General features: G+C 46.2%; 1 protein-coding gene across 18 annotated transcripts in view; it reads left to right on the forward strand.

The window, feature by feature from the left end:
* The first annotated feature begins 341 nt into the window (after positions 1 to 341).
* The window catches only part of CLASP2 (cytoplasmic linker associated protein 2), a 256293-nt gene continuing 240817 nt past the window's right edge, over positions 342 to 15817 (forward strand). For 8 of the 18 annotated variants that reach the window (XM_071212841.1, XM_058290830.2, XM_058290828.2 and 5 more), the window contains exon 1: positions 405 to 636. In XM_071212841.1, coding sequence (XP_071068942.1) covers positions 442 to 636 — 195 coding nt within the window. In that variant the 5' untranslated portion in view covers positions 405 to 441. Of the gene's footprint in view, positions 637 to 15817 lie in introns of all 18 variants that reach the window. The other 10 variants (XM_058290823.2, XM_071212840.1, XM_058290825.2 and 7 more) reach the window with 5 other exon arrangements.

The raw sequence follows: 15817 nt of genomic DNA on the forward strand, positions 1-15817 counted from the left end.
GGTTATTCCAAGTACCAGACACTTCCCTCAAGTCATGACTTGAAGAGAAGGAAAACTTTGGAGAAGTTGCTACTTCTTACAGGAAAAGGGCGAGGTGCCGCGACCGCGCGAGACGCAGAGCGGCGCGACCTCAGCACGCCCCCGCCTCCCTCCTCAGGACCCGCCGCCCCGGCCGGCGGGAGGTCGCCGCGTCGCGCTGACGTCACGCGCGCGCTGACGTCGCCGGCGGCGGGCTCTGAGGCGGGCCGGGGCGCTGGGGGGCGCCGAGTTTGACTACTTCGGGGGCCGCTCGGGGCTTTGGCGCGGTGCCCGCCGCCCGCCGCGCCCCGGGAGCCGCGCCCGGGTCCCGCCGAGCGGGTCGCGCCCGCGCCCGCGGGGGTCCGCGCTGGCGGCTGGGCGGCGCTCGGCGAAAGTTGGCGGCTGGCGGGCGGGAGGGCGGCCATGGAGCCCCGCGGCATGGAGTACTTCAGCGCCCAGGTGCTGCAGAAGGACGTCGGCGGGCGGCTGCAGGCCGGCCAGGAGCTGCTGCTCCACCTCGGCAGCCCCGGCGCGCTCCCGGACTTGGAGGAGGACCTGGGCCGCCTGGGCAAGACGGTCGACGCGCTGACCGGCTGGGTGGGCTCCAGCAACTACCGGGTAAGCGGCGGCGCGGCCGGGCCGGCCACGCCCTCCCGGGCCGGCCCTTTAATCCCGGACGGGCGCGCCGGGGGAGCGCCGGGGGCGCGCCGGGCACCCCCACGCCCGGGGTGGAGGGGGACCCCCGGCCCCCAGCCTCCCCGGACGCGAGCCGGGGACTCAGTTCCTGCCACGACCAGGCTTTTTCCACGGGGGTGAACTGGGACAAACGCAGCGATTGCGCGACGCTTCGCCGACTTTCTGGGGACTAGGACGCCAGTCTCTATCACTTATTTTAAAAAGCAGTGGTGATTTGCATAAAGTAAAGGGCGCCAGGACTGTGTCTCCGCACCCGTAAAGAACACTACCCAGGCCGAGAGAGAACATTAAGGATATAATGTAAAAATTGAAATGAGATGCCAAGTTAAACCCCTACTCCAACTTAAATAGTGTTTTATCCTACTTCATCTCTTGTTTCTTTGATGATTTCTAAATCTAGGGAGGTTGCGCTCTTAGACTCTGAAGCATCTTTAGGGCTTAATCTCGTGGCTGATCGCGTTTACCGTTAAATCTAATGAAAAGATGCTGACCTCATGGCATTATTATTTGGCTTGTAGTTTTACTGACGACGGAAAGCGGTTGAGCGCTCTCTGGCATTTTATTTTGCCGCAGTTGGCCTCTGACTCGGATTTGAAACCGTGTCCTGGCAGTTTTGGCTGATGCTGGGGAAAAAAATAAAAGGAATGAGTGTTTCCGAAAGGTCAGTAGTCGACTGGCTTTAATGTGGCCACGTTGGGAGACCAGGTCAATAATATTATTAGCGTGTACTGTAGTTAGCAGTTACTTTGCTTTCTAGTCTTTTGGTGGCAGTGTTGCTTTAAAATGCTGGCTTGAACTTCCTGTGGACGAAGTGAGTCTTCTTGGCAATATAACCTTGTAATCCCGCGAATAGGCTGTATTTTGAAAACTTTCATGTACATTGAGAAGAAAGGCGAACTGTAGAATTATTATGGGGATTTAATGGTGAAATCTATATGAGTTTTGGAAGGAGTTGACTTTTACAAGTATAATAAGCATTTTGAAAGTTAACTGCCTTGATACTCCCATTACATAGTGTCTCTATGATTATTTTTTTAAAGTTTGGAAAAAGCTAATATTTAATAATATATCATTATTATCTGGGGGATAATTATCTTTTGGAAGAAACAAGCTAAATTTACTTACCCTGAAAGTGGGGCACATACACACTCAAGATAGTCGATTTTATGCTGTGTTTTTCTTTTAATTGATCCTTAACAGTTAGAACCCTTAGGAGTCTTCTCTTTTTATTACACATTCTTTCCATGTGTCTCACTAGATACAATAGCCTGAGACAGTTTCAGCAATAAGAAAACTACCACAGGCTCCACCAACTTATCTCTCCACTACCTTGTAGCTGCACCATATATTCAATTTTCTTTCCTGTTACAATGGATGAATTGTCTATCTTCCTCCCCTTAGGGCTATCTTTTTGTGTTAGCTATCATCCCTTTTTGCCTGGTTGAGAATGTGGATACATCAATTCTGCTGTCTTCTTCCTACATCACTAGTTCGCTCCTTTCTTACTGAATTCTGTAGTATAAAAACTTTTCTGACATAGTTAGAGGGCATTCTAATTAGTCTGTTTTATAAATTTTATTTTATAAACTAACATACCAAACTAGACTATTTTTTTACTCAAGATGCAATACAATTTATTTAACTTTCTTTTGGGAAGCGGATTTGGCCCAATGGATAGATGGATAGAGCGCCTGCCTACCACATGGGAGGTCCCCAGTTCAAACCCCGGGCCTCCTTGACCCATGTGGAGCTGGCCCATGCGCATTGCTGATGCGCGCAAGGAGTGCCCTGCCAGGCAGGGGTGTCCCCCGTGTAGGGGAGCCCCCACACAAGGAGTGCGCCCCGTAAGGATAGCCGCCCAGCACCAAATAAAGTGCAGCCCTCCCAAGAATGGCACTGCACACATAGAGAGTTGACACAGCAAGATGATGCAATAAAAAGAAACACAGATTTCCCAGTGCCGCTGATAAGGATAGAAGCAGTCACAGAAGAACACACAGTGAATGGGCACAGAGAGGGGACAACTGGGGGGGGGGGGCGCAGGGAAGGGGAGAGAAATAAATAAATCTTTAAACAAACAAACAAACAAAAAAACTTTTAAGAAATACGGTATAGAAAATTTTGAACATAGATTCAGTTGTACTTAGAGTCTCAATTATGTAGAACAGAATATAATTTTTCTTTAGCTTTGAGTGAATCTGAGTGTTTCGACTCAGAGTACGTAACTGTCATTGATTGCCTACTCCATGCTGGGTATTGTTCTGGGTGCTAAGGATCCAGTTTTGAACAAGAAAAGCCTGGGATTTGGGATATGATTTGATGGTAGACTAAATAGGACTTCCTGATGAATTGGGAGTGAGGGTAGAAGGAAAGACAGGAATTAGGGTTGAATCCCTTGCTTGAGCAATATAGTGAAAGGTGCTAGTTAGTAAAATGGGGAAGACAGGGTAGGTGAAGGTGGTAAAAAAGTTTGTTTTTGCCTGTGTTAAGTTTGAGAAGGTTAGCGTCCAAGTTGGGATATTCAGTAGATGCTTAGGGCCTAGAGTTCAGTGGAGAAGTCATAATTAGAGATTAAAATATTGGGAATAGACTTGAATGTAATATATATGCTAAGGCACTTGTCTTTTGCTAAGGACAGTCCTGAAATTTCAGGAGTTCCCTAACTTTTAAATAGTATTATGGCAATAAAATTCCCCTTACAAAATGCAATTAAATATGATAACCACCATGTATAGAGTTCTTAGTATGGCGCACTGCCTCAAAGTGCTTCACTTGCATGATCTCATTTACTCTTTAAGATGCCTTCATTTTGTGGAAAAGGAAACATAAGTATCTTGCTTTAGTTTATAGACCTGGTAAATTGATGGAGGAGTACTTGAGCCTAGGAGGATTAGGATATTTGCACCCCTTTGCTTTTCTGTATTTTTGTAAACCCCTTCAGGATCCTATCACTTGTCAGCTCCACTTGTACCTTTTTACATTATGAGGGTTTATGGCATTTACATCTATCTGCAACCGTAAGAGTAAGTTGACGCTAAATATGAAAAAAAAAAACCAATAAATACCATTTATATTATAACTGTGTAGTGCTGAGCTAAGTAGTGTGCTAGGATTTCATGTCTCTTTCCTAGAAATCCTAAATCACAGTCTCTCTACCATTTGAAAGAGAATACTCCCAACTTCAGTGTCACTTGGATTATTTTTCTATAAAACATCACTTTCTTAAAATAGTCCATATTTTAGTTTGCCTAAAAAATGTTTTTGAGGTCTGTATTAATGTATATGAATCTTGCCTATTCTTTTACCTGACAAATAGAATGAATATCTAAGTTTTTAAAGATTTATTTATTTCTTTTACTTTTCTTATTTATCCTCCCCTCCCCGAGATGGTTCTTTTTTCTGTCCGCTCATTGTTTGCTCGCCTTTTCCAGGAGGCACTGGTTTCTGAACCTGGGACCTCCCATGTTATAGGTGGGAGCCCAACTGGTTGAGCCACATCTGCTTCCCTCTAGGATGTTTCAGATTTTTTGCTATTAACATTGTCCTTTCACATTTTACCTTGTACATGAGCATGAGAGTTTGTCAGGGGCAGTGGTTCTCGACCCTATTGGATACAGTGCCTTTATTTAGTGCCCCACTTACAATCCTGGGATAAAATTTATAGATAATACCCAGTATATATAATTTTTAAGTATATTTTTTAGTTGAAGTATATCATTCATATACATAAACAATAAGTGTATAGTCAAAGTTGTGAACTTATAAAATAAACATGTATAACACCATGCAGAGGTCCTGTACATCACCCCTCCACCACCACCACCAACTCCTTACAAGAACATCGTCAAAATACTACTAACTATAATCTATACTTACATTTGGTGTATTTTTCCCCTAAACCACCCTATTATTTTTTTAAAATGTATTTGTATTACAGAGGTTGTGAACTTACAAAACAATCATGCACATGTGTAGAATTCCCATACAGCACCCCTTCACCAACACCACACTGTGGTAGAATATTTGTTGCAGATTATGAGATAATAGCCCAGTACACATCATTTTTAAAAAAGCACTGTAACTTCCTAACTGTACTCTGAAGGGAAAATAATTTGCATAATTTACAATGAGTTGAAATATATTTCAATATGTAAATATGCCACCCGACTACCCAAGAAGGCATATGAAATATTCAGTGGCTGCTCTTGTATATATTATTGCTACTGCTGCCAATTTAGACTAGTACAAGTATGTTGTTGTTGGTGATTCCGATTTCACAAATGTCGTTCTGTTCGTGATTGTGTTTTTCTGGAACTTTAAGTTCTGAACCTCATTTATTTAAGTAGGCCATCTCCAAAAGTTTGACCACCCACATGGCATCCAGTTCTTTAAGCTTTTAGTTGTCCCTCACTGCCTCCTGACTGAGATTACATATCATGGTCAATCATTAATCACACCCTTCCATTCATTCTAAATTCTCTTGTCCTTCCTCCTCTTTCCTTTATAGTCATCATTTGATAAAATACAATTCTGGTTTATCCAATTCCTACATAACTGCTCCAGTGCAACTGAAGGTGAATGGAGAAAAACACAAAACCTCTAACTGACAGGTCCCCTTCCAGTGGATCCTTAATGCTACCTGTCATACCATATTTACTTTGTTTATTTACTCTTTCACTTTCTTAGACAAGTGTTTTGTATCTTTTCCTCTCCCTTCAAACCTAGCAATATCCCTTCTTTCTTCATCACAGTCCACTGGTGGACTTGCTTTCTACTTCACTTGAAGTAATTATAATTCTTAAAACTCCCATCATTTTATCTACCTATCTATAAGGCTTTACTTCCATAACAGGCTCTTGATACTACCCACTTGTTGCAATCCTGGAAAACTCATATAAGAAAACCATACCAAAAAAAGGGGGTGGGCAGAGTTAGATTCTAGGTACAGGTAACTTCAAATATTCATTGTTCGTGGGTGTATATCTAGAAGTGGAAATACTGGGTTGTAATTATCCTGTCTTTCCCTCCTCAGTCTGCCTAGACTGTCTTAAGTTTTTACTCATTTGTTTCCCTCCTTTTCTTGGGGCGGGGGGGAGTTTTATTCCATATGTTTTTATATAAAAAGAATTGTAAAGTTATTTCTGATAATTTCTCTTCAGAATTGTAAAATTTGAATGCCATCAGGTTTTATTCATTTAATCTGCCTATATGCCCATTTGCTTAGCTAATTGTTCTATCCTCTTTTTTATTCAATTTCTTAGATACTCTGAGTTAATTTGTGGAGGGGGGGAAATGCCCCTTAAACTTACAGTGTTTCCTAATTGAGGGAAGGAGCATTACAGGAGTATGCTTGTAATGAACAATACATGCCTTTTTTTCTGTTCCACCTGTGGTGGAAAACATCCATGACTGTTAATTACACTTATATCCTTTTTATTTTCCAAAAAGTCTTGTTGTTCAGCTTTCTGATTTTACATTGAAAGTTCTTGGTTAGGACTCTTAAATTGGAAGTAGTCATTAATATCTCATGCAATTACTTAGCTGTAATGTTGGTTGACAACATTTGAACTATTTGGAAGTTAAACATTATTGGATTGAAACTGTAGCAAGGTGACAACTTGTATATGAGTTTACTGACATCAGATTACTCAAATATGTTCAACCACTTGTGATTCAGAGGTGAAAAGGGAGAGAGAGAGAACGAGAAAATGATCCTAAGGTTCTGGAATTTCTCAGGATTAAAACAACATTTATTCTCACACAATTCTGGAGGTCAGAAATCTGAAATGGTTTCACTGGGATAAAATCAGGGTGTCTGCAGGATTGTATTTCTTCTACAGGCTTTGGGGGAGAATCTCTTTCCTTGTGTTTTCCATCTTCTAGGGGTTGCCTTCATTCCTTTACTCATGGCCCCTTCCTCCATCTTCAAAGCCAGAAGTCTAGTGTCCTTAAATCTTAATTTCTCTCTGACCTCTGCTTCTGTTATCACATCTCCTTCTCTGACTGACTTTTTTTGCCTCCCTCTTGTAAGAACTCATGATTACATTGGACTCAACCATGATTATCTCCCCATCTCAAGATCCTTAACTTAAATCACACTTGCAAGGTCTCTATTGCCATATAAGATAACAGATTCTAAGGTTTAGAACAGACTTTGAAGGACCATTCTTCTCCTACCACAGCTAACATGTATATACAGTCTCTTTTAATCCAGTCTGTCTTTAAAAGGTGTTTTTGGATTTATTTGTGGTAGAGTTTCCCACAGTTTTGATTTTGCTGATTTCATTCCTGTGATATTTTCTGACTGTTCCCTCTTTATTTCCTGTAAATTAGTCATTGGATATAAAAGTTTAATCAGATTCAGTCTTTTTATTGGAAAGACTACTGCATGGGTAGTACTATTCTTCTTTCAGGAGGCATATAATGTCTGGGAGGCACATAGGACTGGTAATCCCTCTTTGTGATGTTAGCAGCCATTATATGTTCAACACCTTTATATGTTCAATGAATTCCGACTGTTAATTCATTTAGGGTTTGCAGAATGGTGGTATTTTATCATACCTTAATTTGTTAGTTGGAGTACTTTTTATAAAAAGAAACTTTCCCCATTTACTACTATTTGGTTACCCATTGGTATGGTTTATGTAGAAAGGCAGGTATGGTTCATATGATTTTTTTCCTTTTATTTACTTACTGTCCAAATAATGAGGTGGTTTTCTAGAATCCTTCAATGTTGACATATAATTTAAAATTTTATCATTATGAATGAATATACATGTTAAAATATATTTGGCGAGTTTCAAGAGAATAAAGTTATTATCCTTATTGATATTCAATCTGTCCTATCTTGATGTGGCCACAGAAATCTTTGATAGGTTATTTGATGTCTGGTATCATGTTGTGTTATATTTCTTGCCCAGCTCGATAATCAGCCAATTCTTCAAGAAGCTCTGGTTCCTTTTATGGTGTCTAGAAACCACAATGTGAGTGCTAAGGTACTCATTATAAACTTATTTGGTCATGCTTTCTAAATTTTTTCCTAGTGGACAGAGTTAGATTTTTTTTTTTTAAATAAAATAAATCATGAATTCAAGGATTGCAGGTCTTCTGTTTACTTCCTGTATTTCCTTCTAACAATAATAAAATTTCTGAAACAATTAAAAATTTCTGCAGAATTTGGTTTTCTTTTTGTCCATAGGGTATATCCCACTAGAGAGATTATTCAAATTCCTGTGTTTTAAAGTCACTTGGAATAGTTTTCTATGGGGTTATGCTACTGTTTCATTTTATTTAAATTTTAGTCACTGCTACAAAAAAAGGTATATATTCAAAGAAGCTAGCTTCTTTCTCTGTTCCTTATATCATGTTCTCAACCATTAAAGTTTTTTTTCCCTGATTATCCTTCCACTGTTTTTTTTTTTTTAAGATTTTCTTCCCTCTCTCCTTTCCCTACTCCCCCCTTGTCTGCTTTCTGTGTCCATTCGCTGTGTGTTCCTCTGCATCTACTGCATTCTTGTCAGTGGCATGGGAAATCTGTGTCATCTTGCTGCGTCTGCTCTCTTTGTGTGCAGCGCCATTGGCAGGCTGTGCTTTTTTCGTGCTGGGTGGCTCTCCTTGCGGGGCACACTCCCTGCACGTGGGGCTCCCCTATGCAGGGGACACTCCTGCATGGCACGGCACTCCTTGTGTGCATCAGCACTGCGCATGGGCCAGCTCACCACTTGGGTTAGGAGGCCCTGGGTTTGAACTCTATATCTCCCATGTGGTAGACAGATGCTCTATCTGTTGAGCCAAATCCTTTTACCTTGTTTCTTTTTTTGAGCTTTTAAAAAAACTCATTTTTATCTGTGCTTCCCACCCCCATGGCTGTCTTATCTGTCTGCTCATCTTCTTTAGAAGGCACCGGGACCTCCCATATGGGAGGCAACTGCCCAACCACTTGAACCACTTCTGCTCCCTGATGGTTGTGGTGTCTGCTATTTGCGGCATGTGGAGTCTACTCGTTGTGGTGTCTGTGATGTCTGCTCCTTGTGGCAATGGTGGTGTCTGCTGGTTGTGGCATCTTGCTGGTTGTGGCATCTTGCTGGTTGCAGCATCTGCTCTTCTTTTTTTAGGAAGCATTGGGAACCAAACCTGGGACCTCCCATGGGCACCCAGTTGCTTGAGCCACATCTGCTCCCTTCACTATTGATTTTAATAACCATATATGCATATAAATATTTAATCTTCCTTTTTTGGGATATATATACAACCGCCCCCCCCCTTTTATTTCCCCACTTAACAGTATATCTTGGAGATCATTGCATAGCAGAATATAAGATTGTCCTCATTTTTTTTCCTCCTTAGATAGCATAAAAGTTACATAAAAAATATAGGGAATTTCCATATGTCCTGCTCCCTACCCTTCCCAGATTTTCCCACATTAATAACCTTCTTCATCTGTGTGGTACATTTGTTGAAATTGATGAACACATTTTGGAGCATTGCCACTAAACATGGATTATAGTTTACATTGTAGTTTACACTCTTTTCTGTACAATTTTTTAAAAATCCCCTCCCTTATGGCTTTTTGCTTGCTGTCTGCTTTCTCTGTCCATTCACTGTGTGTTCTTCTGTGTCTATATTTTTATTATTATTTATTTATTCCCCCTGACCCTTATGGCTTGCTTGCTCTCTTCTCTGTGTCCATTCACTGTGCGTTCTTCTGCTTTTTTTTTTTTTTTTTCTTGTCTCCCTTTTTGTTGCATCACCTTACTGAATCAGCTCTCCGCGGCATCTGTGGGCCAGCCTGCCTTCACAAGGAGGCCCCAGGACATGAACCCATGACCTCCCATATGATAGACAGGACCCAGCTAATGGAGCCACAGCCACTTCCCTCTCCTGTACAATTTTGTAAGTTATGACAAGGTCTCATTTATTTTTTAAAGCCAAATTCAGGTTTCTTTAATTTTTCAATATTCCTTGAAATTCCTTAGCATTTAAGGGGATAGACACGTCTACCTTTCCCTTACCTTTTTCCTCCTTTATTGGAGAAATTGTAGGTTTACAGAACAATCATGCATAAAATACAGGACTCCATATACTACCCTATTATTAACACTTTGCATTGGTGGGGAACATTTATTGCAATTGATGAAAGCATGTTTATATAATTTTATTAACTATTGTACTATTAACCATAATTGTATTATTTAATTTAAGGTTCACAGTATAGTGCAGTTCTATGGATTTTTTTTTTTTTAAGATTTTTGGAGTAATGTGGTATGTGCAAGGCTGTGTACATATATTTTTAAAGATTTATTTATTTCTCTCCCGCCATTGTTTGCAGTCATCTGCTCTCTCTGTCTGTTCATTGTGTGCTCTCTCTGTCTACTTATCTTCTTTTTAAGAGATGCCTAGAAATGAACCCAGGACCTCCCATGTGGGAGGGAGTTGCCAAATCCTTAGAGCCACCTCTCCTCCCTGCTTGTTGTGTCTCTCATGTTTACTTGTTGCATCTCCTCGTTGTGTCTCCTTGTTACATCAGCTTGTTGTGTCATCTCGCCACATCAGCCTGTTGCGTCAACTTACTGTCTTGTTTGTCTTTAGGAGACACCAGGAACCAAACCCAGGGCCTGCCATGTGGTAGGCAGGCACCCAACTGCTTGAGCCATGTCTGCTTCCCTCCATGGATTTTTTAAAAAGATTTATTTTATTTACTCCCCACCCCTTGCTGCCTATGCTTGCTCTCTTCTCTCTGTATCCATTTGCTGTGCATTCTTCTGTGCGGCGGCTGGCTCGGTCGGTCGAGGTGGGGTCTGGCTGCGGACGAGGGGTCGGTCCAGCCTTGGACGAGGGGTCGGTCCCGCTTGGGACGAGGGGTCAGTCCCACTTGGGACGAGGGGTCGGTCGGGCAGCAGACGAGGGGTCGGTCTCACAGGGGTTGCGCGGTTCGGCTGACGGGGTCGCCCAGCAAAGCCAGCGACGAGGGGGTCGCCCGGAGAAGCAGGCGACGAACTGGGGACAAGGGAGGCCAGGCCCTTGTCGGGGGCTCTCAGGACTGGAGAGCGCATGGCAGAAGAACTACTGCGGAGACAAGGTAAACACGCAAGTCCAACTTTATTGAGGGAGAGGCAACAGTTTTATAGGGGCTGGGGAATGCTGATTGGTTGAAGCCACGCCCTGTTCTGATTGGCTGCCGGAGAAAGGTCAGTGGGAGGTACTGAAAGGGGGAGGGGTGGTGGTTAGGGATTGGCTGTCGCTGTTGCTGGGGGAAGTGGCAGGGTTTAGGGATTGGTGGCTGCTGTTGCTGGGGTAGAGGGCAGACTTGAGTTTCCTGCCTTGCGCCTGGCTGTTGCTGCTGTGGGGGGGGGAGGGGGAAAGGGCAGACTGGAATTTTCCGCCCTGTGCTTGCGCAGGGAGAAAGAAGAAGAAGGGTGTTGCCTCATAAGGCATCGTGTGGTGCCATCCGGGAGGAGGGGCGGCTGCGGAAGCATGGCTGCCGAGAAGGGGAGACCCGAGGGCACTCTGCGCCCATGCCGAGCTCCCTTCAGGGGTGGCGGTGAGTCCAACCAGCCACCCTATTATGGGGGCAGCGGCTTGGAATTAGGCCTACCGCGGCTGCTCCCCCGCCAGGCCAGCAAACCACCTTCAGCCCAAGGGGTGACCGCATTTCCCCCTTCTTTTCAAATAAGGGCCAGGATGGCAGCAGCAACAAGTAGCCGAGGCCCAAGGGCAGTAAGCTATGAGGGAAGCAGGGCTGAAGAGGGAGGTGAGTATGACGGGGATATAAATGTACAATTTGGGGGGTGGTATCTTGCCGTTGCAAACAAGGGTGGCCAATGTCCAATTCTCGTTGATCTCGGCGGCTATAAGGTCCACCTGCTGTTAAAAGTCCAGGATGACAGCGCGTTACAGGTAGTTGATCTCTTCTTGGTGGCGAAGAGCTGCAGAGGCAGACTGTGTGATGGTCTGGAGGATCGCAGCTGTGAGGACAAGTCGCGTCAGGGCACCAGCGGCGGTGGTGGCAGCAGCGTCGGGAGTGGTGGAGACGTAGGCGAGGACAACAAGAAGGCCAAAGTCTCCACTGGCGCGAGAGAGGCCGATGTTAACGGGGCGGGCCGACATGGGGCGGCCCAATCTGCAACGCAATGGGGGTTCAAGCAAAAAAAGGAGGGGGGCGGGGGACGAGAAAGGACGCTTTGGATGGCTGAGGAGTGAGGTCGAGACAGGAGGAAGCTCCGCAGAAGTATGGGGAGGCAAAAGCAGAAACGTTATTAGATGCTAGAACGTTATTAGATGCTAGAAGGCAGGCTGCGGGCCGGGGAAAGCGGGTTGCGGGCCGTTTAGTGGGGCTGGAGCTGCTTGAGAGCGATGGCGGCATGGGGGGCTGCGGTTACAGAAGACTTGGGGCACCTGCGGGAAGAGTGAGCAGGAAGAGGTCGGGTAGGAGGAGGCCGAGAAGATGAAGTGGGGGGGTGTCCTCGGCAGTGGCGAGTCGCTGATAGCTGACCTGTACGTATGTGCTAAAAATTGCATTAGCCTGATCCTTGGCGAGTTGGATGATCCTTCTAATGGCCCATGGTCCGACTGCCAGTGCGAAGAGGACAATAATTAGGGGGCCTACGAAAGGGAGGATGTAGGGGAGGATGCCACTGAATCCCCAGGAGAAGCCTCCTTGGGATTCTCTCACCCTTTTTCGTTTTTCCAGGCCGGCCCTGACTTGGGCCAGATTGTCCTGAATGAGACCAGAGTAGTTAGCATAGAAACAGCACTCCTCGCCGAGAGCGGCACAGAGGCCTCCCTCTTTGAGGAGGAGGAGGTCTAACCCCCTACGATTTTGAAGAACCACTTCGGATAGGGAGTTGAGCGATTTTTCTAAGTGGCGGACGGATGTTTCGAGGCGGGCGACATCCTCGTCGACGGCTGCCCTGAGAGATGAGAAAGCGGTGCTGTGAGTGGTTAAGGCTGCAATTCCGGTGCCAGCTCCTGCAAGACCTAGAAGAGAGGCGATAGTAATGGCGGTAATGATTTCTCTTTTCTGCACATGGACTGGAAGAAGATAGTGCTGCCAGGAATCAAAGAATTGGTTATTTGTATGATAGAAAACCCGGGGGAGTATGATTGCGAGCACTCAGGTTTCGTTGGTGGAGTTAAGGGTGCCGACATTAAGACACGGGGTGTGACCTGTGGAGGAACACAGCCATCTTGTATTATTGGGGGGTAAAAGAAATTTTGAGGTTACGTTAGGGGTGACTGTAAGGTTGCAAAGAGTCTTCATGGAGGGGTGAACAGTGCCTCCGATTCTGGTGACGCAAAGCCCGCTTTGAGAGACAGATTGGATTGTCAGTCCTACCTTCATTTGGTTCCAATTGCAAGAGGCGGGATTGCTGCTATCAGAAGATTGGTAAGAGGCATTGGTGGCTATAGCCTTGTAGAGAGGAAGTGAGGGGGAGAGGCATAGCCAACAGCTAACGGTAAGGTTAGAATTAGAGGAGTTAAGTGTACGAAAGGTAGCTTGGACTAGAGACAGAAGCGGGTTATGGTTCTGTAGCGGGGGTAGAGGGGTAGGAGGGGTACGGACGGGATTAGAGGATCGACTGCTGGAGGTTATGTAGGAGGGAATGGTAGATGGTGGAGGAGGAGAAGGAGAATTGATGAGTGGCCTCGGCGCAGCAGAAGGAGGAGAGGGAGGGTTGATGATTGCGTTGGGATCAACTGCAACTGAAGGGGTGGGAGTAAGCAATTTCTTTTTTATTATGAAGAAGGCGCCATAATCATAGCCGCATCATTGGGTACCAAGGAAAGGGGCGCTGAGGGGTGGGAGTTACGTTAAGGGGAAAGCAGGTGGTAGGAGGTGGCAGGGAGGTAGGCGGAGGTGCCCCGGCGGGGGAGGAATACGGGTCCAAAAATAGGCTAGAGGGGGCCGCGCGTGCGGCAGCTTGCCACGGATCGGATGGAGGGGGCTGCCAGGGGGAGGCGGAGCCGGGGGGGCCGCTAGCGCGGGGGGTGCGAGAGGAGCTATTGCCCATTCGGTGTTACAAAATGGCTGCGGGCCGTCCCCAGCGGTACTACAAAATGGCGGTGGGCCACAAAATGGCCGTGGGCTACAAGATGGCCGCAGACCGCTTTGAGAAATTGGCGGGGCGGAAGCTTCCGGTGCCCAAACGGTGCCACAAGATGGCCGCGGGCCGCCCTGCGCGGAGGGGTAAAATGGCGGGGAGGGAGCTTCCGGCCCACCAAGGCAGGAAGTCGTCGGGGGGAGGGAGGGGCAAAGGGACCTCCCCTTTTCGAGTGAGGAAGAAGGCGGAGGTCCGCCATCTTGAGAGTGCCTCCCCTTTTCGGATGGCGAAGAAGGCAGAGGTTCGCCATCTTCACCGGCGCTCGACTCTGCAAGATTACACTGTGTAGGGGGACAATCTTCGAGCGCGTTATTAAGGCGCTCGACAAGCGACTCAGAGTCGGAGTCGGAGCCGGCATCAGGATCCCGATCAGGATCCCGGTTAAAGTCGCCGTCCTGACAATCACGGCGGCGGCGGTGGCGCGGCCCTGGGGAGTCGATGGTAGGGGCGCCTTGAAGGCAGGAGCGGATGGTAAAAAGCGCCGGTAATAAGCCAGGAGGGAATCTTTTACCTTCCTGCTCCACAGCAGAAGGGACTCTATCTATAAGGCGAGTATAGGTATCCGGGTCCCAAAGCTGACACGTGGTAAGCCACAGATTAAAGGGGAGAAGAAGGTCCCAATATACTTGGAGCTGTTTCAAAGAGATCTTACACTGGTGAGTGTCTAGGAGACCGGCGAGGGCCCGAACTTGCGGGGCTTGCTTAGCAGAAAGGATGTTACCCATTGCTAATGGCCTTTTGGAGCCGATAAGAAAAGGGGCCCTTACCTTGAGAGCGCGGCGATGGGAGCCAAGGTGCGCGGTAAGACGAGGGGTTGGAGCCGATGGGACTCCGACGGTGGTCGCGGGCCAAAAGAAGGCCCCGACGAGGGGAAGGTGGAACGGCGAGCAGTGGAGCAAGGCAAAGGGGAGCAAGCGCGGAGGGGAGGAGGCAGAGGTGAAGGCAGGGGTGGAGGTGCTCAGGCACGCACTCCTGAGAGTTTTATTGGTGCCTCTTAATCATAGCGGGTCGGTATAAGCCCCTGACATGGAAGGAGAAAGCCATCCAGCGATTCTCCCAGACCGCCGTGGATCATATGAGGTCACCAAGGTTCAGGAGCAGCAATGCAGAGTGAAAAGATAGGGGTGAGAAGAGAGGAGGGCGTAGGGCTCTGGTAGGGTTACTTCAGATGTGCAAACATGCGCTCCCGAGAAATCCAAGGCTCCTCTTAATCAAAGCGGGTCGGTATAAGCCCCCGACATGGAAGGAGAAAGCCATCCAGCGATTCTCCCAGACCGCCGTGGATCGTATGAGGTAGCCAAGGCTCAGGTAGCAGCAATGTTGCACGAGAGAAGCCCCACTGTGAGAAGGGGGGGGCGCCAGGTTATGGAGTGAGGCTATGGTAGGGTTGCCTGGCCCCACGTTGGGCGCCACTTCTGTGTTTGCTTTTCTTCTCGTTTTTTCTTTTAGGAGACACTTTGAACTGATTCTGGGATCTTCTGACATGGGAGAGAGGCACTCAATTGCTTGAGTCACCTTAGCTCCCTAGTTTGTTGTGTCTCTCACTATCTTCTCCTCTGTGTCTCTTTTTTGATGCATCATCTTGTTGTGCCAGCTCTTTGTGCTATATGGGCCAGCTCACTTTCACCAGAAGGCCCTGGAAACCAAACCCAGGACCCTCCATATGGTAGACAGGAACCCAATTGCTTGAACTACATCTGCTTCCCTCCATAGATTTTTAAAAATAATTTTCATTCTGTTACCATATGTACAACCTTAACATTTCCCTTTATAACTACGTTCAGGTATCTTTGATGTTAATTATATTTACAATTTGGTGCTGTCATAATCACCATCCGTTACCAAAACATCCGTTACCGTTGTTCCAAATAGGAACGCTGCATATCTTAAACCTTATCCTCCCTATCCCTATCTCCACCCAAACTCCTGGTAACCTATATTCTAGATTCTATCTCTATGAGTTTGCTTATTCTAGTTCTTTGATATTAGAGAGATGATACAAT

Source organism: Dasypus novemcinctus, chromosome 31, assembly GCF_030445035.2.
Source record: "Dasypus novemcinctus isolate mDasNov1 chromosome 31, mDasNov1.1.hap2, whole genome shotgun sequence".
Classification (NCBI taxonomy): Eukaryota; Metazoa; Chordata; class Mammalia; order Cingulata; family Dasypodidae; genus Dasypus; species Dasypus novemcinctus.